The 27,992-nt window shown below is 48.9% G+C and overlaps 1 protein-coding gene across 2 annotated transcripts; it reads left to right on the top strand.

Moving 5' to 3' along the window:
- Nucleotides 1-27,774, top strand: LOC133370430 (transmembrane protein 87A-like). Of its 2 annotated transcripts, none has more exons than XM_061596749.1 (20): nucleotides 1-242; nucleotides 5,951-6,014; nucleotides 6,670-6,761; nucleotides 7,086-7,196; nucleotides 8,253-8,321; nucleotides 9,598-9,804; nucleotides 11,082-11,169; nucleotides 12,844-12,908; nucleotides 14,913-15,096; nucleotides 15,886-15,985; nucleotides 17,206-17,299; nucleotides 18,898-18,968; nucleotides 20,797-20,903; nucleotides 21,714-21,772; nucleotides 22,157-22,260; nucleotides 23,047-23,126; nucleotides 23,983-24,044; nucleotides 24,562-24,614; nucleotides 25,293-25,323; nucleotides 26,387-27,774. In XM_061596749.1, the coding sequence occupies exons 1-20, from the start codon at nucleotides 54-56 to the stop codon at nucleotides 26,426-26,428; spliced, it is 1,872 nt and encodes a 623-aa protein (XP_061452733.1). In that variant the 5' UTR covers nucleotides 1-53; the 3' UTR covers nucleotides 26,429-27,774. The 2 variants fall into 2 exon arrangements, with proteins under 2 accessions (XP_061452733.1, XP_061452732.1); XM_061596748.1 differs by lacking the exon at nucleotides 18,898-18,968 and adding an exon at nucleotides 17,415-17,488.
- Nucleotides 27,775-27,992: the final 218 nt, after the last annotated feature.

Here is a 27,992-nt window from a genome sequence, read left to right as displayed (position 1 = left end):
CCCCACAGGCCACGCCCACCGCTCAACCACGTGACTCTCGGTTCCGGAAGAGGATGGCGGCGGGTCGGCGCCTGGCGCGCTGCGCGGGGACGCAGCTCCCGTTCCGGCTCGGGCTGCTGGTGATCTTGGGGGCCGCGATGGCGCCGGAGCCGGCCGGCGGGGCTGCATCGGAGCCCGGCTACTGGGAACGCACGGCCAGCAGCGTGGGTGTCGCGACGATGGGGCGGGACCTGTCGCGACAGGTGCGTTACGTGGAAGGGGAGCGGCCTGTCGCGTGGGGGCGGGGCCATCGATCTGGAGGGAGGGGCAGAAAAGGGGGCTGTTGGGCGGGGGGACACGCCCCCTTATTAGGGGGCTATGCCTACTTTCCTGGAAAGGGGATGTTAATAATGGGTTGCATTCAGTTATGTCCTACTCAGAGTAAACCCATTGAAGTTAATGAACCTCAGTTAGCCATGGCTGTTAACGTCAATGGATCTACCCCGAGTAGGGCTAGTATTGAATACCACATAATAATAATAATATATTGGCCTTGGGGAGGAAAATAGTAGGTATTATTAATAATAATATCCATGCCTATGTACGTATTAACATTACCGTTACCCATAACAGAGTAAAAACAAATTCCCATGCTTCTGTCGCGGGACCAAGAAACGGATCCCTGGTGTGGGCTGTGTGGGTCAGAGCAGGCCTGACTGGTAGGAGGTCCGCTAGGGGAGAGGAGAGCAGGGCCCAGAGCAGACGACCAAAGTGGGGGTTAGAAAGGGAATGGACATCAGGGCCTCTGATGGGGAGAAGCAGAGGCTACTCTTGGACTTCCGGCGGGGTTTTATTCATGCCCTGTTTTTCAAGGCAAACAGCCTTGGTGCCTGCTTTCTGAGTTGCCTATATCTGGGTGGTGGGTGGTGTGGGGCTGTTGCTCAGAGGCACAGCACATGCAGTGCAAGCAGAAATGGCCAGGTTCAATTCCTGGTATATCGGGGCATAGAAGACCCTGGCAAGGTGCTGCCAGCCAGAGTAGGCAATACTGAGTCACAGATGGACCCGTGGTCTGATTAGGTATAAGGTGGTTTCTTGTGTCCTTAATCAGAGAGTTCCCAGCTAACAGTTTAGGCTGCAATCCAGTGCATGCCTACTCAGAAGTAAACTCCACTCAGTTCAATGGGACTTACCCACAGGTAACTATGTATTGAATTGCAGCCTTAGAAGCTTGGTTGTTGTTTTTACAGTTAAGCAGTATATCATTTCTGTTAAATACCTAAACAAACAAGGTGTGGTTTTGAATTGAGGACTTCCTAGTTCGCAGTTCAGCTATGTAAGTGCTCCACTAAGCTTGTTAAACAGAACTTATCATTCCGTGGTGCAGGAGGAATAGATAGTCTGTGACAGGGCTTAGGTAGAATGATATCCTGCAGAAGTAGTCTCCCTCTCTTATCATCTTAGACCAGACTGGGGTCATCCAAAGAAGCTGAGTCTTCCTACCCTAACTGGTGATGCCATTGCAGATTGTACTTGGGACCTTCTCTATGCAAAACAGATGCTCTGCTACTGAGTCATTGCCTTTCTCCTGCAAGCAGGGGTGTAGTCGTGTGGGATCTCAGGGGGTCTTAGACCCTTTACTTTTTTGGATCAGGGTCCCAATGTCTCCAGCATCCCACGAGCCAATCTGCATGAAAGAGTGTGTTAGCCACTGAGAACAGTCTCCTAACATGATTCCTTGTCCTTTCCTACTGATTGGAGCCAATCAGGGTGAAAGGAGGTGAATCTAACACTGAGAAGACTCTTCTCAGGAGCTAACACTCTCCTCTTTCATGTTTTTTGGTTCCTAGGCATGAACAAGGAGCTCATTCTCAACCCCATAGCAAAAAAAGTAGAGTGGGGACATAGCTGTGATTACCATGAAGGGACCCTGCACTTCTGAATTTGCCACTATACTGTCTGAAAGAAAGTATTTCTTCACACAGTACAGAGTTAAACAGTGGGATTCGCTGCCACAAGACACAGTAGTGATGGCCACCAAAATGGATGGCTTTAAAAGGCAATTAGATATATTCGTTGAGGGCAAGGCTATCAGTCGCTATTCATCACAATATGGCTATATATGTATTAGATGCTATTGGAGGTCATTGATTCATAGGGTCTCCATAAGTCCAATCGAAGGCATATAACAACAATATATATATTACACTTGGAATCATAAGCAGCTTCTGTATATCAACTGCTGGGAACTGCAAGTGAGGAGAGGGTTATTACCCTTATTTAACCTGCATGTGGGTTCAGTGATATATATTGATTTATATCCCACCCTCCGTCCCAGAAGGACCTCAGGGTGGCAAACAAAAACAGTAAAAACACACTAAAACATCTTTAAAAACGGACTTTAAAATATATTAAAACAAAACATTTTTTTAAACTTTTTTTTAAAAAAAACTTTTAAAAACATCTTAAAAAGCAATTCCAGCACAGACTGCTAGAGCTTCTCCAGGAACTCTGGAGAGCCACTGCTGCCAGTCAGTGTAGCCAGTACTGAGCTAGATGGACCAGCGGTCTTACTAGACAACTACCTTTGTCCCTGCAAGGAGATGGACCAGCAAGGAAGCGTTTTCATGTCCTTAGAAGAATATTAGGATTGCTTTCTGGATAGAGGAATTGTGTATTCCAAAGGAGCAGCCGTGTTAGTCTGTGGTGACAACAACAGGGTTCGCAAACTTATTTTGAGTCCTTTTAAAGACAGTTGTTGGGGGTCACTGTTGTGTGTGTGGGTGAGAGGGGGAAGAGACCTACAGAATGGGGCAAGGGAGAGTGACTGGAAATGGGGAGGAGGAGAGAAAAGTTGGCACTCCTGCTTTGGGCATAGAAGGAACGGCCCTTCCATAGAAGACAGAGGAATCCAAAGATGTAGAGAGGCCCTTCCTCGGCCTCTGTTTACCAGCATAAAGCAGTAACCAGAGGGGAAATACTTTCACTTTCTCACCACAACCGCTGCTATTATCTGTGAATGCGAGATTTCTTCCATTCCTGTTTTTCGGACTGATTCACTCACAACTGCCCACTTAAGGCCCGTTCAGTCCTACTGCAGGAGGTGGGCGTGGGAGCTTTTGCACCCTGTTCCCTGCCTCAGGGTGGGGAATACCCCCTGCCCCACTTTGACGTGACACATAGAGGGGTAGGAGGAAGTGAAGTTGGAAGGAGGAGGCTCTAGGTAGACAAAATGCTACGGTATTAAACCACTAAGAATTTAAGAAGAGCCCGGCTGGATAAGAGCCTTTGGGGAACGGCTATAGCTCAGCCTACATCTGCTTGGCACGCAGGAGGTCCCGGGTTCAATCTCCAGGTAGGGCCCAGAGAGATCCCTATCTGAAACCCTGGCAAGCTGAACCTAACAGACCATAGGCCTGACTTGGTATAACGTTGCTAAAGGCCTGTCTCATCCAGCGTCCCGTTCTCAAGGTGGCCCCAGAAGGGGCTGCGCTACTTTCTGTGATGGGCTGTGAGAGGGGTAGGTGTCAACATTACAAATTGCTGAGCTTGAAGAGTTGGCGGTTTACACAGGCAGATACCTTATACTGAGTCCAGTCTCTCTCAATATTGTCCACGTGAGGGATGGAGACTCTGTGGCCTTTACCATAGTAAGTAAACACAGGAAAGAGCATGTGTAGACGAAGGAACAGGGCCAGATTTTTTGGTCGAATCAGGCTTTGCATGGCATAATTGTCTCTGACTTGCAGGAACTGCCCTCCTGAGCAAGCTGTGCTAGCCCCTTTTCCACCTCTCTGTGGCTACCAGGTGCTGTGCTAGGAGGCTTTCCTTTGCCAGCTCTTAAAACTCTGCCTGGGCTGGCCAAACATCCTACATCCTGGACCAGGTGTTTTTGTAACTGAATTTACCCCAGTGCATGATAAAGGAGTGAGCCTTCTTGATTGTTCTTGGGGACAATAAAATGTTGTGGAATGTTTGCTCCAGGGTTAATGTTCATTTACCATGGAAAGCAGCAGGCTGAAATGCCGATTCGGATAGCCAATGAACTTCTTCCTTAAAGCAGCCTTCCCCAAACCTGCCCCCTCCAGATAGTTTGGACTTCAGCCATGCAAAACGTCTGGAGGGCACCAGGGTAATTCAGAGCAGCTGATGGGTGGAGTTGTAAAAATTCTGGAAATTTTGAAGCCATGGAAAAAAACTGTTGGTTTATTTTCATTGTTTTTTTTTCCAGAAAAAATGGAAATTTTCAGAAAAATTGAAAAAATGCAATATTAGCACTTTTTACAGATTGAAAGTCACTTTGTTACTTCAGGAACATAAAATGTAATTATGTACAAGTTGGTTTGGCATAAAATTATCACGTTTGGTATATTAAAAGTACATTTTATTCAAACAATTATTACAAATTCAATTTACTTTTTCAAATGTTTACTTCCCATTGGGGCATCTGGTTGGCCTCTGTGAGAACAGGATCCTGGGCCAGATGGGCCATTGGCCTGATCCAGTAGGCAAGCTCTTTCTGATGTTCTGATCCAAGCAGAGGAATTTGCAATGGGTAGATGGCCAGTTCTGTCTGCATGCGGATAGGACAGCTCTGGGGCAATTGTTGGTTAGAGGGTTTTGCTTCTGCCCCACTACTTTGCTAGAGGATAGAATGGCTGACAAATGCAGGGGGTGCAAGAATGAGCCCAGGGGACAACCTTTGCAATTCAGAAGTCCTGAGTTCCAATCCTGGGTATTTCCAATTAGGCAATTTGTAACAGGGCTTGGAAAGAGCTTTGTCTGGAGAGCCACTCCCAGTCAGAATATTGTGCTAGATCAGCCTTTTCCCAACTTTGTGCCCTGACAAAATTGTGGACGGCGACTCCCATCAGCCCCAGCCAGCATGGCCAATGGTCATATGCAAAACATCTGGAAGGCATCAGGTTGGTGAGAGCTGGAGTAGACAGTACTGAGCTACATAGACATATAGCCTGTCGCAGGATAAGGCAGTTTCATATCCTTAGCTAAGAGAAGGTCCCTGGATAGGAAAAGAATTTGTGGGGCTTGAATAATAGAGAGATGTACTACAGCTAAACATAAGGCAGCTGTTTGTGACTGTTAGAGGGCTTTGCAAAGAGAATATGGGTGCATGAGGGGGAGGAGGAGAAACCAACTTCTGAAAGGTTTTTTAGTTTTGTCTGGTCGCCTAGAGGCAGTTCTTAACTCGCCACAGGTGAGTAACTCTTTACAGACATGCTGGAAGCATGGTCCAGAGCTGCCTAGGGAGGTTGTGGAATGCTTGTCCTTAGACTCGAGGCTTGTAAAAGAAGGCTGAGTAGGCACTCACTAGGTATATCTCAGGTGTGGGATGCCCAATCGGGTTTGGGATTGATGGTCCTCGGACTCTTCTGATTCTGTGGTTCAGTTATGGCTTGAGGTCTGTAGCAGCGGTGAGGGTATCTCTCAGCTCTTGTGCTGATGCCATAACCTGCATCTCTCTGCTTCTCATTCTGGTGCAACACTTAGTAACATTGAGCATTTTATGGTGCCCTTCAGGGGTTTAAAGCATTGCACTGTTCTCATCTCAATAATCCTTTCAACTGTCCTCTATGGCAAGCTGTCAGTATCATCTCCGTAATGAGGACGGGGAGACTGAAGGTAGCGACTTGCCCACAACTGCCCAGTGAATTCCTTGCTTGGCACTTCCTGGCATGCACTCCTGGCTCCTGCGCTTGCTGTCATTGGAAACGTGACCCACAGGGATGAGCCACCCATACCTCCTCTCCACTCAGCATCTCTTCCTCCCCAGGAGCAGCCTTTGGGTTGAAATTTTCCCATCTGAGTGCTGCCACTCGGCCAGAGCAGGTATTGGCTTTTGTCAGAGCGAGAGGGGACGTCTTCCATGGTAGCCTGAACCAGTTTGTCTGGGGATGTAACAACCTGCAATCCGCGTGCCTCTCATCAATCCCTTTTTGCTGTTCTTTTCCAGAACCAGGAGAACCTGTTTGTCTTCTCCAAGACGATGTTTAATGGGACCCAGATTAGCCTCCAATGTAAGTGCCGGGGCAGTTATAAAGGGACACCAGGTTACCTCCAGGGACGCCTTACCATGTGCCCTCCTGCCTGGAAACTTCAATCCTTGAGAGAGACAAGGGGGCCATATGTTATTGAGGCTTGCCTTAATGCCCACTAAGACCTTGAATGTGGTGGCACCTCCCTTTTGAATGCTTTTCCAATAGACAACAGGCGGGTACCTACTGGATTGGCATGTAGCACCTTTCACCCAGGCTTGCCCTGTTTGGTGTAGTCATTTGATCTACTGACTTGTGATATGGTTTTTATTTGTTTTGTGGGTATAATTTTATTGCTGGTTTCATGTAGTTCACCACCATGATCTTTTTCTTGCGGTTGGTGGTAATAGATTTTTATTTTTATTTTTGCAAATGAATAAATAAATAAAATTCATCTGGCTAGGGGTAAGTCAACTTGGTGTCTTCTAGGTGTTGCGGACTGCAGCCCACATCATCCTTGAACATCGGCCATGCTGTCACAGGCTGCTCGGAGTTCAAAGCGTCTGGAAGGCGCCACCTTTGGCTGTTTTTCTATTCAGCTAACTGCGACCTCTGGTTTTAACAGCAACGTTTGGGAAGCATAAGACTCTTGTTGGGGCTTCCTGGAAGTTTTGCCTAATGGTGTTTTCCTTTCTAGTTATGGAAAGTAGCTGTGCCGACCCGAATATGTACCTGGACATCACCTGGTACCTCCGCAGCTCCCGTTGTCACGACGAGGTCTACATAGATGTGAGCAACTGACCCACTTTTTGCTTGTAGGGTGGAGTCGGGGTAGGGCACAGTGGAGACTGGGGACTCTGATGTCTATGGGGTAGTGAATCTCGGACAGCTCCTTGAAAGTTCGGACTAAAACACGGAGCGGATTGACTGCCCCACTGACATCTCCGCTGCGTGGGTGAGAGTCTGGAAATCCCAGGGGCCTCTGGGATAATTGAAACACAAGAAAATATGGGAACATAACCTCGAGAGCTGTCAGCTGTGGAAGATTTTCTAATTGGTGAACTGTGTGACCATCCGCTTGAGCCTTCTCACATTCCCCCTCTCTGTTTGCAGGAAAACAAAGCAACCCTCTACCTGATTAATCACGAAAATGAGGCCAGTGAGGCTGGGGATGGCCGCTATATTTGGTACAGGAACAAGAGTCTGTGTGGCAGTGTCCTTGAGGTGGGAAATCCAAAATGGCGGATGACTGTCGCAAGGGTGGGGACTCAGGGAGTTCAGTTCAGCGGGGGGAGCTCAGCTGTGGTGGGGAGGGTGACTTTGTGCTGAGGTGGAAAGAGGATGTGCTTCTGTAGGAGGAAGGAGCCTTGTCCAGGGAGGATTTGGGGCAGCCTGGCTTGGCGCCTAGGAAGGTCTGTGGACAAGAAGTGATTCTGTTGCTTCACTGATGGGAAGGAGGTGATCGGGGAGGAGAAAATACCTTGGGCTAGGCAATTTCTGGTGGAGGAGGATCCTCGAAAGGCCTTCAACCCCACCATACAACGGGGGTGAGTGTGTGTGTGGCTCAGTTCACGCTAAACCAAACCATGACTTCATGTGAATGGGCAAATGCGGACAGAAGGTGTTGGCCGCTGCACTCCTCCTCTTGCTGTGCTCCTGTGAGCTAAACCATGGTTTGGCTTAGTGTATCGTCCGAACCTGAGCTTGGGGTTTGTCTCACTGCAGGCAAACCATGAGCTCTAAACCCAGGAACAAGCCATGGTTACAGTTTATGGTTTGCCTGGAGAGAGACAAACCCCGAGCCTGGGTTTGGACATAATGCAAAGCGAAACCACGGCCTAGCCCTAAGTAGCACGGCAACATCACAGCCAGGGAAGGAGCAAACGGCAACCTGTGCGCTTGCTCATTTGCACAAAGCCATGGTTTGGTTTAGCATTATGTGCAAACTGGGTCACAATGTGTGTGTGTGGGGGGGATCTGAGTTAGACCAGCACAGAGAAGAAATTCCAGTTGGGGGGAACCTTGGGAAGGTTTCTGGAGCTTATGTGGGGGAGGAAAGGGTGCCTTCTGTTTGGATCAAGTGGAAGCCAAAATTTGGGGCAAGAAGTGACCCTTGAACCAATTTTGGAGGTGAGGATTATCTCCAGATTTGGAGTTGGGGGGGTGTTAAAAAAAAGTGTCGAAAATGCAAAGTGAAGTGGGTGCTGGGGAGTGGGGGTGGCTTTTGGTGGAAGGAAAGAGAAGGTTCCAGTGACTGTGACTCTCTGTTTTTTCTCTTAGCTGCACCTCTCGGAACTCTCAACCCCCAGAAAGCTGAAGTCCTTTTCTAAGGCCAGCCCGGCTAGTTCGGTCAGTCTGAGTGGCTGGGAAGTAGAGAAGGGAAGGGGCGTGGGCGTGTGGGTGGGCCCATGGCCTTGGGGGAGGAGACAGGTGACCGAAACCCCTCCCTTTCTCATTGCTGCCACAAGAGGCTGCCCAATTGGATGGCTTTAAAGTGGGATTAGATGGATGTCTTGAGGAGGAAGAGGCTTTCACTGGCCGCTAGCCACGATGGCTGTGTTCTGCCTCCACTGTCGAGGCCGTCTGCATCTGAATGCCAGTTGCTGGGAATTGCAGGCGGGGAGTGCACGCTTGCGCCCAGGTCCTGCGTGCGGGCTTCCCCAGAGAGGCATCTGGTGGGCCCTGGGACAACAGGGTGATGTTATCTCTTTCTTGATTGGCTGTGCTTCTATTCTTCCAAACCGCCGAAGCTCTCTGGGCGGGTCTCAGAACAGAGGATAGAACCATAAGGTACAAGAATATCATCATAAAACTTAATGTAAAAATTTAGAACAAGACAAAACAGCCGTAGAATGAAACCAGAGTAAAACCCGCAGCAGAGGACTTCAGCAGTGGAAGGATCTAGAAAACATGAACACTATATGCTTTAATTTGGATTCCCGCATTGAGCAGGGGGTTGGACTTGATGGCTTTAGAGGCCCCTTCCATCTCTATGGTTCTATGAACACATTTTTAAAATTGGGGGAGAATAAAAATGTCGTTTTCACCTCGTGTCAGAAAGTCTGTAAAGTGGGTGCCAGGAATCCTCTCTGGGGAGGGTATTCCACAACTGGGGTGCCAGAATGGAAAAGGCCCTGTCTCTAATAAGCACCTGCCTCACCTCATTTGGTTGGGGCATCCAGAGAAGTGCCTCAGAATGTGACCTTAGGGTGTGAAATGTAGTATTAAATTCAGGTGTGCTCTGGGAGGGTTCCAAGGGTCAGATAGAAAGGGCTGGAGGGCCACATTCGACCACCACGCCTGAGGTTTCCCTTCTGCAGTTTAACAATAAATCATGTTGTCTGTGGCTTAGCCATTTTGCAGCCCTGTAGAAGTTTGCCTGATTTTCGTTGAAATGAGCTGGGTAAGCAACACATTCAGCAATTGCAACTTCCCATGTTTGCCGTTACTCTTGTTCGGCAGGGGAGAGAAAGAGAGAGAAGTCCCCTACCTGCACCACGCACTTAGCAGGAACGCAGGCAGAGAGGGTGATGCCACAAAGGGAAGTCATCCCTTGAGCTTCTCCCCTTCCTTGACACTCCCACCCCACCCCTTCCTGCTGCCAATTTGCCTGTTTTGCCCACAGCCCCTGTCGGAAGTGAACAAGAGGGAGGCTCTCAAACAGCCAATGACCAAGAAAGAGGAGAAGGCAAAGGACGAGGGAACTAGCCCAGCAAGGAAGGATATGCAAATGCCAGGCGAGGCCCACGCGGGGAAGTCGTCTTCCTCGCCCGATGAGAAAGCAGGTGAAGGTGCCGAGAAAAAAGGGATGTCAAAGAACAGCCACCTAGAGGTTGGTAGCCAGTGAAGAAAAGCACAACCCAGGTCACACCCTGTTTTGAGTAGTGCTGTGCCACAGCTTGCCCTCCAGTTTCTCACTTGTGAAGGGCCGCAGCTCTGTGGCAGATCACCTGCTTTGCATCCAGAAGCTTTAGTCCCCGGCATCTCCAGGTAGGGCTGAGAATGCCCCCTGTCGGAAAACCTGGAGAGCCACTTCTGGGCAGTGTCGACGACAGACAGGGAAGCTGTGGCCCTCCAAATGGAGCGGGACTACAACTCCCATCATCCCTGGCCTATTGGTTGTGCTGTCTGGGGCTGATAGGAGCTGGAGTTCAACATTTCAGCACTGGGCTGAAAACAGTAGAATGAAATTTAACAGGGAGAAGGGCAAAGTTCTACACCTAGGAAAAAGAAGCCAAGTGCACAGTTATAAGACGGGGGATACATGGCTCAGCAGTAGCAGGGAAGTGCTTTCATTTACCTTTAAGAAAAAAATCGTTCTGCACTGATTGCTTTTAAGAGTAAAAAAAGGCTTCGTTTTTTAAAAAAATGCACACGACGACGATGGACCGTGGTCAGGCACAGAGTGGACAGCATCCCTGTCTTTTATGATCACAAGGAAGCCCAGCAGGGCTTTTTTCTCAGTGTGGGCCCAGTTTTCTTTCTGGGGGAAGACATTAACTGGAGCACTTCCTTCCCATTAATAAAGATAATAAGGTGCGTGGCCTCTTCTTAACGTTCTTTAGAACCAGCAGGCGGGAGACGTTTTCAACCTCGACCTGAACTTGGAGAAGGGTGCTTAGGAATGCAGGAGACAGACTCTTGGTCTCTCTAACTCAGCACGGTCTCCTCTTGAGCAGTAGCAGCTCTCTAGGATTGGGGGGGGGGGTTCCTTAGCCCTACCTGGAGATGCAGAAGAATCAGATCTAGCAAGTGGGGAATGTATAGCCTCTGTGCCACAAAACCCCTCGTTCCCTGCCCAGCAGAGCTCCTGAGAGTTCAGGGAGGCGAGGAAGGTTTCCTGGAGGTGATCACATGCTGAGAGCCTCTTGTTTCCGTGCTGTGTGGGATATTTCAGCAGCAGAGGCACAGCCCTTTTTGATTTCATTTCTTTTGCACGGCAGTCCAGGAGCAAGGCACTGGGGAAGGCACGGTTGCCCGTCTTTAACGGAGAGGGGAGGGCGGGCAGTTTTAGGGATTGAGATTGGCCGGCTTCCGAAGCCGCCATGAATTGCTGCCGACAGTGTGGCTTCTTGGCTGACCCAGAAGGTGTTTGGTTTTCCCATCTAGCCGGTGGCAGCCACGACCTGGGAGGACGGGCCCTACGTCTTCATCCTCAGCATCAAGAACCTGTCGTCTTCCAAATGGGAGCTCCAATGTGAGTGAAATGACAACTCTGGCAGGGCAGCAAAGCTGCCTTTTCACAGAGCGTGGCCTTAAAATGCAAAGGCGCCCTTCTGCTTGTGTGGCTAGTGTTGGTGGGGGGCACTCCTCTTCCAACAGCTCTGTCCCCCAACGTCGATCGCTTTTGCCAAGCATCGCTCATTCTTTTTGGTCTGCTGATGAGCCAAAACCTCTCCTAGGCCTGCATCCCTGGTTTCTAAAGGGCCAGTGATGCACCACCTGAGTCGAGACCTCTGTGACATTTCAGTGTCATTGAGCAGCCAGTCAGAATTGTACCTGTGACCCCAGAGATGAGGAACATCTGTCGCCCTCCAGATGTTCCTGGACCAGGGGTGCAGTCGTCCAGGATCTCATGGGGGTGTGTGTCTTAGACTCCTTACTTGTTTGGGAGCAGGATCCTAGCAGGGTCCCTCTGTCTCCAGCATCCTATGAGCCAATCACCATGAAAGGCGAGCGTGTTAGCCACTGAGAAAGGTCTTCTAACATGCTTCCTTGTCCTTTCCTGCTGATTGGAGCTAATCAGAGTGAAAAGAGATGAGTCACCCACTGAGAAGACTCTGCTCAGTAGCTAATACTCTCCCCTTTCATGCTTATAGGCTCCTAGGGAGGTCTCTTGTTGTGGGAAAAGGCATTAACAAGGATCTTATTCTCAACCCAGCTGCAAAAGGGGGGCGTGGCTGTGACTATCATGAAGGGACCCGGCACTTCTGAAGTTGCCACTACGCTACTGTCCTGGACTACAGCTTCCATCACTCTGGGCAGCGGCCATGCCAGCTGGAGGGACTGATGGGGATCCCAACAGCAGCTGCTGCTCCCCTGTGCTGCCCTCGGTCTCAGTCAGTCTTTAAACATCAAAGGGGAAATCCCCTTTGGGTGAAGGAAATATGTAGAGTTGCAAGTTAATCCAGGGAGGTGGGACAAGTTCCTTGGACCAGTCACCAGAGAGGACTCCTCCTCCCACGCCCCCCATGTTTGGAGGCTTCAGTTTCCTCCTTGCATTGCCAAATATTTCAGCAGAGAAGAGCAAAGGAAAGACTTCCTGCCGCAGTCTTCCAGGGCTTTCTCAGTGAGGGCTAGGAAGCTAATTTTCTTCCTGAAATGAAAGCTGAGGAATTTTATTTTTCGTTTCGGCTTTTGATGGAGTTGTACCCCATTTTTCTGTATCTTGGAGCAGCCTGCCACAAAGCATAAGAAGTCAGGCTCAAAGCTTCGCAGCTTTGCACGAAAGCCCCCTTTAATAACAAACCCTAAACAATGTCAGTAAATTGGTTCAAGTTAAGATGTGCCAACTCCCAACAGAACAGCTGGCAGAAACAGACCGGCCTTAAGTATTGCATTCTACAGTTAAGAAGAGGATGGCAGCATTGCATTTTTTGGACGGCTGTATTTTCATTTTGGAACCTTTGAGCACAGACAGTGGCCCAACTGGGTCTGCGATACTGTGCGCCCTCCTATTGAACTGAGCAAGTCCTGTTGAACTAGGCAGGACTTAGCTGTGAGTAACCCTGCCTGGGCTGTGGCAGATTCGGAGTGGATGTGGGGGGATGTTCCAGGGTGTAGGGTGGGCACTTTTGTACCCAGTGACGTCTTCTTCAGAAGCACCATCACCTTTTCATGCGCTTGTCTCTTCTCTCTTTCTAACCTGTAGTTAACTTGCACATGAAGCATCCTGAGTACCAGTACATCTCTGCCTCGGAGAGGCCCCTGATGGTGGTGAGTTGGGAGCGCTGTTCTTCCCTGTGGGTTCCTCTGTGTCTCTGTGATGCCGTGTCTGTGGGATGGGTGGCTCAAGGAGCAGGGAGGGGACATGTTCCCACAAGCGGTACTGCTGGCCACTAACTTGGCTGGCTTTAAAAGAGAATTAGTCAAATTCATGGAGGATAAGGCTATTGTTGGCTACGAGCCACAATGGCTGTGCTCTGCCTCCACTGTCAGAGGCTGTATGCTTCTGAATACCAGTTGCTGGAAACCGCAGGAGGGGAGCGTGCTCTTGCACTCGGGTCCCGCTTGTGGGCTTCCCATGGGCATCTGGTTGGCCACTGTGAGACCCAAGTGCTGGGCCAGAGGGGCCACTGGCTTCATCCAGCAGCCATGCTCCTCCGTATGTATGCTTGTTCTCTCTGGTGACCTCTGTTTCTTTAACTGCCTTCTGGGATTCCCGCCCTACAATGCCACCCCTGTTGTCTTTTTGGTTGGTGAGTCGTAGTGAATGCAAAACTGTGCCTGATTTGGCATAGGATGGTAGACAAGCAGAGTGCTCAGCCAACGAGTACAGGAAGGCTTCCCTCTGGAGCAGTTCTGGAACTGGCATTTGTGGCCCATTGTGATTGCATTTTCTCAAGAGCTTGGATCTGGGTTTGGGGGTGCACAGAACATATTGTCTCTCATCCTGCTGGCTGTTGCACCCACAATCTAACTGGCATTTGTCCTGGGTGTTTGTGCCCCCTTGACTACTGCTGCAGTTAATTTTATGAAACTGGAGTTTCCCTTGCAATAAATCTCCACCAGGTGGCTGCAAATGTTTTGCAGTTTCCCCTTTTGCCTGAACCAGACTTAGTTCGTGAGTTATCTTTTCCATCATCATGATAAGCCAAATGTTTCTGTACCACATTGACAAGTCCAGGCTATCTAAAGTTTTCTATCTTTGTGCTATGGACTAACACGTGGCCATCAAAATAAAAGATTTTCACGTTTAAATTTCGAATCGATATTACTACCTACATATAACGATTGTTAACATAAACCCGGATCAATGGTTACATTTTCCTTGGTAATATTTGGTAATTCCCAGCCAGTCGCCACCCAGAACACCTGAACCCGTGGACAACTCCACCATATTATTATTATTATTATTATTATTATTATTATTAATAGTTTATTTGTACCCCGCCTTTTGGGCAAAGGCCCTCAAGGCGGCTTACAAAAAACACAAATATAAAATACAATATAAAAATGCATCAATAAAACCATACAAACTGCAATCTGCAATAGTTAAATAACAATACACACAGTAGCTCTTAATGGTGGCTTCGTGGTACAAGTAACGGCATTTTCTGTGTTAAATTCCAGTCTAGTCTATGTGACTCGTGTTCATTATACTGATGCATGGCTTTTGGCTGTGATCCTGTTGAAATCATGACGTTTTCCTCCAGATTGAGTAATAAAAGAATAGCCTTTTGGTTCTAGCAATAATAAGCCCCAAAAGGCAAACAGTCTCTAAGCAAGTACATCAGTCTTGTATGCTACCAGTTCAGTCCACCTTTTAGCCAATTTAACAGCTAGTTCTTTTCTGCAGGGAATCCTGGGAACTGTAGTTTTGGGTGGGTGTCACTGCTTGACTGCTAAGAACTTTTTTAAAAAATCCTCAGAAGGTGATGTTATAAGAGATCAAAACCAAGACAACGCATTGGAAACCAGGAGCTTGCAGTCGATATTTGTGTGATCACCTTTAAGATACTCATTCAGAGCAGGAGACCAGGTCTGCCAGTGTGTAGGAATCCCTGTTTTCCTGGCCCATTTTCAGGTACAGTTCATCAGGAGTGTGACCAGGGTGGTGTCCTCCAAATGTTGTTGGACTGCCAGCAGCCATCCTGGCCACTGGTCAGTGATGATGGCGCTGTAGTCCAGCAACCTCTGGAGGGTGCCACGTTGGCTACCCCGGCACCCCTGGTTGCTCCTGCTTCTCTAGCCTTTGCCCTCTTTCTTGCTCCCCTGTAGTTCTATATGGTGATGTGTATCGTGTATGTGCTGTATGGGATCCTGTGGCTGGTCCTACTCGCCTGCTACTGGCGAGACATTCTGCGCATTCAGTTCTGGATCGGCGGCGTCATCCTCTTGGGAATGCTGGAGAAGGCCGTCTTCTATGCCGAGTTCCAGAGCATCCAGAGCCAGGGGAAGTCGGGTGAGTGGCGCTCACGTGGCCCATCTGTCCAGCAGAGCTAGTCGGGGGATAGTGGCTCGCTTTGCAAAAGTGGTCCCGGGTGGAGCTGGCCAGGTCTGTGCAGCATAAGGTGGCATCATATACTGGTTTGCCCAGAAGGCTTTCAGCGTTTGCAACAGCAAAGCCGTGAAGCTGCGTGGTCCGAGCGCGGGGTAAGATGGCAACGAAACCTAATGCAGGTTGTCAAACGTATGTGGCTGCGTTAAGACACTCCCTCTTCCCGGTGGATTATCAAGCTAGCAAAACAACAGTATAGAAATCAAAGTAAAACTCCAGTTAAAAAACAACAACCGACCATCAACAGAATTAAAAAGAGCCCCTCTGGATCAGACTGTGGCTCCATCTAGTCCTGCATCCTGTTACACGCAGTGGCCCGTTAGATGTGCTCTGAGTGATGTGCGGCCTAGTCCACGGAGGACTTTTTATCCCCAATTCTAGAGTTTTGAACTGGGCAAGGCAGCTCTCTGGAGCCCAAGGCAGCTCTCTGGAGCCCAAGGCAGCTCCTTGCCTGTGTTTTCACCTTATTATTATTATTATTATTAGTAGTAGTAGTAGTAGTTTTTAAGTTTTGCTACTTTTATCCAATTTTAATATCCTTGTTATTTTGGCTGCATAAGTTGCTTTGAGACACTTGAGTGCAAACATGCAGCTAATAAAACCTCCATAACAATCTTACTTTCTCCAAAGGCAGCCGCCTTCCCACCGCAGCCGTGTGATCTCTCAAAAGTGGTCTCTTCTTTTCTCTTCCAGTTCAAGGGGCGGTGATATTTGCCGAGGTCCTGTGTGCCGTGAAGCGGATGCTGGCCCGGGTGCTGGTCATCATTGCTAGTTTGGGATACGGCATTGTCAAGTGAGAGGGGGAAAGGGCCTTGGGGGGGGGGAGGCGGGCTGCAACTCAAGTGGTAGAGAGCAGCATCCACTTCGTGCACAAGGGGTCCCACGTTCAGTCCCAGGTCAGGTAACAAGGGGCAGGGAAGTCCTCTCCCTGCCTGAGACCCTAGACTGGGGTTGGGGAACCTGTTTCAGCCTGAGGGCTGCATTCCCTTCTGGGCAAGCTTCCAGAGGCCACATGCCAATGCTAGGCGGCAGGGCCAGAAACAAAAGTGGGCAGAGCAATGAATGTGCATTGTACATTTTGCAGAGTAGGTTAGTTTCTGCACACCCTCACACACACCCCTCCCCCGTCCTTCCAGACAAGCAGGAGGCATTACCAGAGTTCCAGGACACCTCTCACCCAGCAAAACACCCTTGGGTGCAAAGCAGGGGGTGGCCTGGGGACAGCTGGAGAGGCCTGGAGCGTCACATGTCTGAGGTTCCCCACCCCTTCCCTAGCTGCTGCCAGTCAGAGTAGGTGGTCCTAGGCTCGGTGGACAAATTGTGTATGTTTGTTTATTTATGTATTAGATTTATATCCCGCCCTTCCTCCCAGAAGGAGCCCAGGGAGGCAAACAAAAACACTAAAAACACTTTAAAACATCATAAAAACAGACTTTAAAATCTATTAAAACAAAACATCTTTAAAAACTTTTTTAAAAACAGCTTTAAAAACAGCTTTTTTTAACAAAAAGGTTTAAAAACATCTTAAAAAGCAATTCCAACGCAGACTGGGATAAGGCCTCTACTTAAAAGGCTTGTTGAAAGAGGAAGGTCTTAAGTAGGCACTGAAAAGATAACAGCGATGGTGCCTGTCTAATATTTAAGGGGAGGGAATTCCAAAGGATAGGTGCCACAACACTATGTTGTGTGGAGCAGATCTCCTGAATCCGCAGCATGCAGTGATCGACTGGGTATACAAGGGATAAGACAGTCTTTCAGGTATCCTGGTCCCAAGTTCTGTGTCTTCCTGGGGTTGCCACTTCCCCTTGCTTAGGAGATCCTTTGTGTCTGGACGACCTCACGGGCTCTCTCGTTTCCTCTCCTGAATGGCCTGAGCCCAGCTTAGCTGTGGAGGGGGGGGCGCTCCTTCCTTGTCCGCTCAGATCCTGCCTTGACATTTTCCTAGCAGTTAAAAGAGATTTGCTCTGTGACCAGCATGTCTGCTTTTTGCCATGCCTTTGCCTCTCTCCGCAGGCCACGGCTGGGGGCTCTCTTGAATCGCGTCGTCGGCGTGGGGCTGATGTACTTGCTCTTCTCCATCATCGAGGCAGTCCTGCGGGTGAAATCTGTAAGCAGAGGCGGGGGGGAAGAGGCAGCCAGGGGAGCGAGGAGGGAGTGTGTCTGGGCAGCTGAACCTGGGAGTTGCCGTCTCTAAATCTGATTGTCCCCCACTCCCCCACCAGGAGCAAACAAAAGCATCTGCGCTCATCTGCGAAATTTTCCTGGCTTTTGTGGATTCCTGTATCGTCTGGTGGATATCCTTTACCAGGGACTAGCAACTTGTGGGGGACGGGACGGGTTGTTTCTCCTTTACTTGTTGCTTAACAGGGAGGAGGGATAAGAGAAAGCGTTGCCGTTCTATATGAGGGGAGTGAAAGGATCCAGCTTTGGAAACAAATCTGGTAGCTCACAGGAATTTCTGCCTGGCCAGCTGTCTTTACAGATGTATGTTTTAAAGATTGCGGGTAACTGTGATGGTCTGTTAGAACAAATCCAAAATCCACCTTGGGGCTCATGACTTTTATTGGGACCAAGTGCAGTGTTGTGAAATAGCAGGCGAGATTTTGGCTTCTCCGGGGCTCCTTTTCAGGCTGCATTGTGGGGACAGAAAAGGCTGAGCGTTGATGGAGAGTCATCTCTTCTCGATCGTCCCAGAGTGCAGGACAAGGAATAATGGGCTCAAGCTGCAGGAAGCCAGATTTCGACTGGATATCAGGAAAAACTTCCTGACTGTTGGAGCCATACGACAATGGAACCAATGACCTAGAGAGGTAGTCGGCTCTCTGACACTGGAGGCCTTCAAGAGGCAGCTGGACAGCCACTTGTCGGGAATGCTTTGATTTGGATTCCTGCATTGAGCAGGGGGTTGGACTTGATGGCCTTATAGGCCCCTTTCAACTCCATGATTCTATGAAGTATGTTGCCTGTGATCAGTCTTAAGAAGGTGTGCAGGAGGTGCTTCTGCAGTCTTAACAAACAGAGAGCTTCTGCCTGGGGCAAAACAGGCTCTGAGTGGTGCTGAGGGCTGCTGTCACGGCACCCCCACCCCAATAATGGCTGTTCTCCCATTTTTCCCTGAAAGCATAAAAGCCGGCAGTTACTTGGATCAGCCTCCAGCACCTGCTCAGGACAGATAGGCTTGCCTTATGAGACAGAGAGAAGTAAAGACAAGGCTGAGGGTCATAGGGACTGTGCCAGGTAACGAGTCAATAGAAGCCAGCCTGGAGGGATAGTATTGCCTAGTGGTTGGAGAGAGTGTTATGCCTGGGCTCCTACTGGGAGAAAGGGTGGGGTATAAATCTAATAAATAAATAATATTTAGATGGTGTTCGAAGGTTCACCTTCGTATATTAGGGTTCTTTTCTTAGACAGCCAAACTCAGGATTTTCCTAAATGCACTTGTCACCATGGGGTTCCTATGTGTGCAGCTCGCCAGTGCCCTTGAAGGCTGTCTTAAACCCTCCCAGATTTACAAAAGTTTCCCTGTGTGGTCGCCTGAAAGCAATGTCCACTCGCCGTAGGTGGCTGGCTATTTACAAGGCTGTAACTGCAAATTAATTCAGCTTCCTGCCTGCAGTGTGTCTTCTTCCTCTTTCTGTCTCCTCTTCACCGCCTCTTTCTCCTTTTCTCTCTCTCTCTTTGTTTTTGTCTCTTGTTTTATCCTAGGCGCAAGATGACTTGGTGCTGCTGGCTGCTGTTCCCCTGGCTATGCTTGACTCTGCCCTCTGCTGGTGGATATCCTCTGCGCCATGGCTGGGCCAGGGCGGGACCTGCCTCTAGTTTCGCCTGCATGAGCCTTGCCTTCTCTTCCTCCGTCCTCTTTCCCAAATAGTTCTTTTTGATGTGACAGAGATCTACTCTGCCTTGGTCCTGCCCATAAAGACACAAATTCTCTTTTGCTGCTCAGAATTGGGAGGGAATAGTTGGATGGTGTTGCAGTGGGCAAGAGAGGGATTCTGGGATAGAAAACCTCTGGTTCTTTAGAACTTCTGCTGGCGCACTCCACTATCCCAGGCCACACACTATCCCAGGCAAGGCAAGATGGCGTCATGATGCACCCAGGGCTTGGCTTCTGCCTGGAGGATTTGGAAGCAAGAGCTCTCCCAGGCTGTGTCTTGAGACTGGGGTGGTTGGAGTGTCTTAAGGACTGTGATAGTAGGACGACACTAGCACCCTTCCGCACATGATCACGGACAGGGGTGCACAGCTGTTTGGTGGAAGATTAGCATGTCCGCGGCAGTAGATGTGGTTAGCTGGCACCTTTTGGCTGGTGCCCTCTGTAGGGTACCACCCAATTTGTGCTAGCCTTTTTCTACGTCAAGGTAGGGAACCTTTTTCTCCCCGAGGGCCACATTCTCTTCTGGGCAAACTCCCAGGGGCTGCATGCCAGTGGTGGGCGTGGCCAGAGGCAAAAGTGGGCGGAGCCATGAATGAAAATTCCACCTTTGTAAGTAGGCAAGTTTTTAACCACGCCCACCCCTCTCTATCCCCATCTAGGCAAGCAAGAGAGGTTCATGGACATATTCTAGTCAGGCGAAAGCACTCAAAACCAGGGCCAACAGGGAGTGTAGCATGGAGGGAGTTCTGAGGATCAGACAGTGGGCCTGAGGTTCCCCACCCCTTTTTGACACGGTCGCAGACGGTTTGGGGTGTGTGTGCCTGGAGAGGATGGGCTGGATTGCGCTGGGATGCAGGATTTCTGTGTTTCCACCCCAAGGAACTGTTTTAATCCAAAGGGTGGGTCTGCTCAAAAAGTTGGAGACAGAATAGCATTGCATTGATGACTGAAGGAGACTGATTTATGGCTTTGCTTAGTTTTGATCATTTCTCTTTTGTGACAGCCTTGATTGTTGTTTGGCTCTTGCTAGGGGGTGATAATGTTGATGCATCCGTTAACCTTGCTATGAACCATGTTGCATGCCGTATATGCAGAAAACGGGCGGCGGCACAGATGGTCCTGGCGTCAAGCTGTTTAGTAGTCGCCCTTGCGGCAAATGTGAACCCCTTGTTTGTCTGTCTTAAGATCCACAGTAACGATGTAACTGGAACTCGCTCCGCAGGTGGAGGGCCCTGGATCAGCCTTCCCCAACCCGGTGCCCTCCAGATGCATACAGTAGGGCCCCACTCATACGGCGGGTTACATTCTGGACCCCCGCTGCAAAGTGGAACTCATTGAATAGAATGGCGCGCAATTCCTGAAAACCGCTGTAAAAGCGGAACAAGCGCCGTATGAGTGGGGCTTTAGTCTAATTGCATCTAATTGAGACCGCTGCATTAGCGAAGCGCCGTAAAGCGGGGCCCTGCTGTAGCCCAAAACCTATCAGTTGGGGGCTGATGGGAGCCGTAGTCCAAACCGTCTAGAGAGCACCAGGGTCTGCAAGGCTGCATGAGACTCCGGGTGCCTCCCTTCATGTTGGGGGGTTGGGAGAGGATTTGAAATGAGCGTGACCGCTCTCTCTCTCTCTAGAGGAGGCCCTGATTCACACACACACACCACTTTTTTGCCATCCCACTCTCTTCGCCCACCCCGGCACACCCTGCTGCGTTCCTTAACGAGTGACACATCCTCATCAGCCTGGTGCAAACCATGAAGTTGCTGAAGCTGCGTCGGAACCTGGTGAAGCTGTCCCTCTACCGCCACTTCACCAACACCCTCATCTTTGCTGTCATCGGTGAGGCCAGCTTTGGTGTCCCTTGTGCGGGAGGAGGAGAGAGTACAAAAACGACATATTAAGTTGGGGCGTCAGGAAAAAATCCTCCAGACAGCCCATTGTGGACTGAGCATACTGAGTGGGCACAGGAGGAGGGAGGGAGGGGAATGCAATGGAGCATCCTGGAGGGAGGGCAGGGGCGGCCGGGCGGCTGCAACCCTGAAGAAGAGCTCTCTGTGCTGCAACATTTTGTTGCAGGTCCCACTTGACCACCTTATTTCCCCAAAGGAATAATCAAGGTAATTAACTGCCCTTTTTAAGAAAGCTATACTCAACATGATGGGATGTCTGGGGCCACGTTCCCACCATACATTTATTCCACTATTGTTCTACTTTAAACAGTCATGGTTTTCCTCAAAGAATCCTGGGGAAAAGGTAGTTTGGCAAGGATGCTGAGAGTTGGTAAGAGACTCCTGTTCTTCTCACAGAGCCACAGTTCTCTGAGTGGTTTCAATCCCTCTTCCCAGAGAACTCTGACAATTGTAGCTCTCTGAGGGGAACAGGAGGTTTCCTAACAATTCTCAACACCCTTCACAGACTACACTTCCCAGGGTTCTTTGGGGGAAGTCATCACTGTTTGAAGTGGAATAGTAATGGAATAAATGCGTGGCGTGAACGTCATCTGGATGTCACGGAGGTGCATCCAGTTTAATCGTATGAGATGAAAGATTTTGTATGGTCCCCGGAAGGCACACCTTCCAGTCCCACCAAAGTGGCACCCAAGCACCCTGCTGTGGTGGCGTGACTCATGCAAACTGATTTCCACCACAGCGTCCGTTGCCTTCATTATCTGGACCACGAAGACCTTCCGGCTTGCCACGTGCCAGTCGGTGAGTACCGAGTAGCCGCATCCAAGGGGAAGAGGGGACTTTTCAAGTGAGGAGGGTAAACTGAGTGCCAGAGTTGCGGGTTTTTTTAAGTGACTACTGGCACCTTGATATTGAAACACTTTTTTCTATCCATTGCCCCCAAACACTGTGACCTTGCAGGGATTGCTGAGCCCCGGCTAAAAGAACCACTCATATTAGCTTGTTTTAAAAATACCCATCCGCATCCTTGGTTTTATCCAGATGCACAAGAAGTTCAAAGCTGAGGCTGGGCTTGACCGAACGTGCATGACGAGAGGTTCTTAACCTTTCTGGGTGGTTGGGGGTGGGTGGGTTGTGCAAAGCAGCACGTCTCCACTCACTCCTGCCTCGCTCCCTCCTTGTCAGGACTGGCAGGAGCTCTGGATCGACGATGCCTTCTGGAGGTTCCTCTTCTCCATCATCCTGATGGTGATCATGTTCCTCTGGAGACCCTCCGCCAATAACCAAAGGTACAGTGACCTCTAGCCAGGTCCCCGGCCAGCTCTTGGCAGGTGATAGTTCAGCTCAACAGCGTGGTTACAGTAGGACTGTGGAGAGCCATGTTCAAATCTCTACTTGGCCATAAAGCTGCTTGCTGCATGACCTTGGGACATTCGCCAACTCCCAGCCTCACCTACCCGACAGGGTTGTTGTGAGGACAAAATGGGGCGGGGGGGGAGACCACATATACTGCCTTGAGCTCCTTGGAGGAAAAGCATGCGGTAAATACGTTGGCCTGAATGGAAAAACTCCCTAAGCGGTTGCTAGCCATAAGAAATAAATAAAGCCACCCTGTCCTAGAGCTACTCCCCAGAGTTCCTGGGAAGAGGGAGGGATTGATTGTTAAACCACTCTGGGAATTGTAGCTCTTTGAGGGGTACAGAGGTTTCCTCTTGGCACCCTTAACAAACTATACTTCCCAGGATTCTTTGGAGGATGGCATGACTGTCTTAGAGCTCTGTTGAATATATGGAGCAGTATTCAATGCTAGATCTACTCAGCGTAGATCCATTGAAGCTAATAGACATGACACTGAGGTTCATTCATTTCAATGGGTCTACTATGAGTAGGACCCAGTTGAATACAACCAACGGTGTAGATGGCTTGTCTCTGATCAGCATTGATTTGAGAAGGCTTTGCTGACTCTCGTGTGTGTGTATTAAAAAAATTGTTTTAGGAGCTGTGAGTGTTGGGATCCCAAAGCTTTTTTCCGCCCCTCCCTTAGTGCATGGTTTGGTCTTGTCCTCTCTCCCCAGGTATGCCTTCATGCCCTTGGTGGACGAAGGCAGCGAGCCAGAGGATGAAGAGGAAGAGCCCATGGTCACCGAGGCCTTTGGTAAGTCCAGCTGGACCAGCTTCCCTGTGCTAGCACACAGAACACAGCACCTCTTGGGGTGTAATCTATGTTCTGTGGGGCAGGGCTGATACGCATGTATGTACGTTTGTGCCTTTCCTTAGGCTACCGGGGGGGGGTTGTCTCAAGGGCAATCTCTCAAGGCTATATGTACTCAGTTGTTGCATGGAGGGGGGTGCCGTGCAAGACATTAACATTCTTGCTGAGAAAAAATGAGTTTTTGTGTCTTGCATCAAGTGGTGCAAATTGCACACACTTGCATGAATTTCGTACTTTGCAGAATTTATTCTGCTTGGCCTAATTCATGGTGGGGAGGGGGACAAGGAGCTTTCTGTGTGACCCTGAAGCGCCCTCTGCCCTTGACCCCTGCCAAATTAATTCTGCTACCCTTCTGCCATTTGAGGCTTCACAAGCCTACCCACACTTCTGAGCATATTTTGACAAGCAGAAGGGCTTTAAAACTGCATGTATGTCTTTTAAAATGTATCCCACAAAAATAAAAAAAATCAGGCAATGGAGCACCCTTAAAAGGCGAAGTCCTTCAAGAATGCTCCCACCGTCACAAATGCGGCTTTTGGGAACTGAAGGAAAGGGGCCTTTTCTGTTGTGGCACCCCAGTTTATGGGCCTCTTCCCCAGTGAGGCTTCACTGGCGCTCATGCTCAGAGCGTGCAGAGACCTTTTTTCTTCCCAGGCTTTTAAAAGTTTTCCTCTCCAGGGGGTAGATTTTTTACCCTGCTTGACTTATTGTTGTCCTTTTTATCCTTGGCCCTCTCCCCATCAAATTTTACATGTGGCTGACTTCAGAGGATGAGTGTTATCTTTTTCATTTTTTGCAGAAGGGATGAAGATGAGAGGTACAAAACCTGAAGCCAATGGGATCCTGAAGGGCAGCAGAGTGGTAAGGATCCTGTGCCATGTCTCCTGCAAGCTACATTCCAACTGCCTCTCTCTGGCCTGCTTTGCAATTTGTGGTAAACCCAAACTATGGCTTACCAGGACCACGTAAACATGCTGGTTCCTGGAGAGGAGTTCCCACCCACTTTGCTCCTCCCTGATTCACACTAAACAATGGTTTAGCTTCCTGTTAGGTGTAAACATGGCCACTCTTATATGCACATGCGCACACACTACTTTTCTTCCTATTTTTCCTTACTTTTTTAACAGTTTTAGATTGTAAGGCAGCTGGACAGGATCTTTCTCTCTCTTGTTCATAATAACATACCTACTAAGTTTATAAACCTCAATGGAAATAAGGTGATTTGCCATTCAGTTGAGTCTCCTCCTCCCCCTTTTCCATCTTTCTATCTTCTCCTGGCTCTGTTTGGTGCGCCTCCCAGACCACACTAGAGCAAAGTGAAATGTTAACAGAGCTGCATTTTCTAGTTCTAAAGTCTTACTCCTTTGTCGTTTCTCAGGATGAAGACTTGAAATGGGTTGAAGAAAATATTCCCTCTTCAATGGCTGACGTGTAAGTTTTTCTTTTTTTAAAAAAAAAATATGTGTATATTTGGGCTATCAACCAATTGTAGGCTCCTTTTTTGTACAAATTGGTTAGCTGTGTAGCATTTAATTAAATTGAATAAACAAGTAATTCATTGCATTGAAAATGCAGTTAGTGCAAAACATCCACACAAGTGCCTCTCTGAGGATTCTGCAATAAAGGGGGTTTTACAATGTAATAAACAAAATATATCATTTCTTGTTAGAAGGACGTATCTCTTTTTCTTCATTAAAACCAGAGAACTGTTTGTTAGCTTTGCCTATTGTACTAACCCATCCAAATGTCTTTTTTAAAAAAAGTTCAAGACCTCTGTCAGCATATATTATTAACACTGATTAAATCAGCTGGAGCAGGGATGGTCAGTATAGTGTCCTCCAGATGTTGTTGAACTCCATCTCCCATGATCCCTGACTATTGGCCATACTGGCAGCTGAGGCTGATGGGAGTTGTAGTCCAACGTCTGGAGGATGCTACAACATTGGCTTCCCCTGCCCTTGCTTATTTAATCCATGCCCAACTTTGTGTCTCCAGTTCAAGGCCTTGGTTTTAATTGCACTGATTTTATCAGTTGACACTTGCACCCCAAGAGTAATATTAATACATAATTTTGCACTAATCACCATCTTTTTCTCACTTGTTTTCCAGCGTGCTTCCCCCTTTGCTAGATTCTGATGAGGTAAGTTTACTTCAGTTGTATTTGACTGTTTTGGTCTGATCTAGCAGGGCTCTTATTTTGCTCTAAAGCATGGTAGTTTTATTAGACTGGTCCAACAGGATGGGCAACACTGCCAGATTATTGAAACTGCTGCCACTTTGCATGTTGGCTGCACAGTGTATATTGAATGTCTTTTATCTGCTTAAACAGAGTACGCCATAAGACATGCACAACATGTGTCTTTCTCCCAGCGAACATCCCCCAGGCTGTTAATCTGATTTGCATCCATGGGGTGTCCTGGCCAATGGCTGGTTTCAACAAACAAAAATGCTCCTCTGATTCAAGTGCTGTGGTCTCCCAACCCCCTTAGTTATTATTCATCTGCCAGGCCCAAGGCTGCCTATGTATGAGCACCATTGGCTGAGCTTGCGCGAGGTCGCAGCAGCTAGTCTGTGAACATTCTGTAGACCCTTTACAGTCATGTTTGACAATTGCAAAAGGTCTGTGAAGCTGGTGGGGGAAGCTTCTGTGGGGAATTAGTTTAGCTAGCCTCATGGCTCAGAGGGTGAGCAAAGAATTTCCCAGTCAAAATCTTACTGTGCCTCCATCTCCATCTTGGTTGATGGCAAGCATGCATGCTATGCGCACACATCATTCACGACGTGAGAGGTAGGTGGGGTGCACAGGCAGGCTTATAACCCCCACACTGCATGAACGGGGGGGTATTGGGCTATGGCAATGTGGACCTGGGCCACGCTGGTGCCCAAGTGTCCAGTCATGCCTCACGCCGGCCCTGTCGGTCTGGAAAAGGTTTTCCCTGACAACCCCCAGTTCCACACAACCTGAGGAGGCCAGGGTTCGAATCCCCACAGCCATGGAGCTCACTGGGTGACCTTGGGCCAGTCACTGCCTCTCAGCCTCAGAGGAAGGCAATGGTAAAAACCCCTCTGAATACCACTTACCATGAAAACCCTATTTGTAGGGTCGCCATAAGTTGGAATCGACTTGAAGGCAGTCCATTTCATATAGAGGATAAATGGTTTTCCCCCTTTTTCTTCCTGTTCTCCTCCCCCTTCCAAAATAGGAAATAGTGACTACCAAATTTGAAATGTCCAAAATGGAATGAAGTCTGGATCCTGCCCAGCTGCTGAGACATGCTCTCTCTCTCGCTTCCTGGTGGATTTCGAACAGATGAAGAGTTGTAGATGGTTGTCTTTTTTTTCTTTTTACACATGCTTATATATATATATAATATATATATATTTGTATATGGTTAAAAGATTATTTTATTACTTTTTTGTGGTTATCTCACTCTGGAGCTTTTTTGCCCAGCAAAGGACCTTCTGCCTGCCCCACTAGTTGGAGAGTCAGGAGTGCCGAGATCGCCAGCAACCTCCCGCTGGAGAGGAGGAGTGTGGAACAGTCAGACAGGCGTTGCTCACAGTCTGCTTCTCTCCAAAACTGTATTTGGAGCAAGTCCTTTCTGACGTGGAAACACGAGGACCATTTGTATGGTCAGTTTGTGTCCTTTGCAGTTGACCCTTGAGTACTTGGGTCTGCGGCATTGCCTTTCTGCTGATATTGGGGGGGGGTGCAAAATAGAGGGGTGGGTGGGGAATGTGTGTGAATCCAAAGCCAAAAGGACCATTATGTTCAACCTGGCTGCAGGGAGAAAGGTTCCTTCTCCAGTTAACTTAATTTTGCCAGGGCTTACTAGGGATTGGTGGCTGGAGACGACAGTTTGCATATATCTGCATAAGTGGTCACTGAGTGGCACTTTGGATAGGAGGAGGAAAAGAAGGGTAATGTTTTGCGCTTAGGGTCTGTGTGGAAGTGTCCCGTCTAAGGGCCAGTGTACCACCATCCTTTGATGGTGCCCTTAGGAGGAGAGGGGGTAAATGTCTTCTTGCACAGCAGTTTTTGCAGATAAGAGGATGGGGTATGCCCAACTCCGTACTGAAGGCAATGTAGAAAGGGAAACGGGTCAGAAGGGCAGGCCCTTATTGCCAAAGAAAGCACAGTGGCTGAATTATGGGAGTTGCCTGCTCACTTGGCTCTGGAATTAAGTTTCCTACAGCAGGTGGCTGTGCTGTTCCACAGAAAACTGTTTCCTGAAATTCTGAATTAAAAGAACAATACACACTTTTATTACTATTCAGCATAAGGGGAGCTGCTGTGGAAACTCAACCGAGGGTGGTGGCAATGGGGGCGGCCCGTCTCTGTGAGCAAACGGCACTTCATGTGCAACCTCCAGATGGCAGGAGTCGGTTCTTGTTTTCCAAACTGCTGGATTATTGACTGTCTGTGCACTGGGCCGGGTATACGCCAGTGACCTCAGGAGCTCCATAAACTTCCAGGGCACAGAGGACATTCCTTCCTTCTACTTTGAGTAGCAGTAGTCTAGATGGCAACCCTCATTCCCCTCCGTGCTTGAGCCACAGCACGGTCACTGTCCCCTCAATTCTCACCCACCATTTGCCAACCTGGTTTGGGGCTACAACTGCCCTCAGGCCTGGCCAGCATGGCTGTATTTTGCTGGGGCTGAGGGGAGTTGTAGGCCAAAATACTTCTGAGGCCACCAGGCTGGCGAAGGCTGTCCTAGGTGATAGTTTCTTCGCTGTCCTTCAGCAGAGAGATTCTTCTTGGAGCCCTCGACATACGCATCATACCCAACCCTGGTTCTGCATTTA

The sequence above is a fragment of the Rhineura floridana genome, chromosome 15, assembly GCF_030035675.1.
Source record: "Rhineura floridana isolate rRhiFlo1 chromosome 15, rRhiFlo1.hap2, whole genome shotgun sequence".
NCBI lineage: Eukaryota > Metazoa > Chordata > Lepidosauria > Squamata > Rhineuridae > Rhineura > Rhineura floridana.
This window is presented reverse-complemented; position numbering and strand designations above follow the sequence as displayed.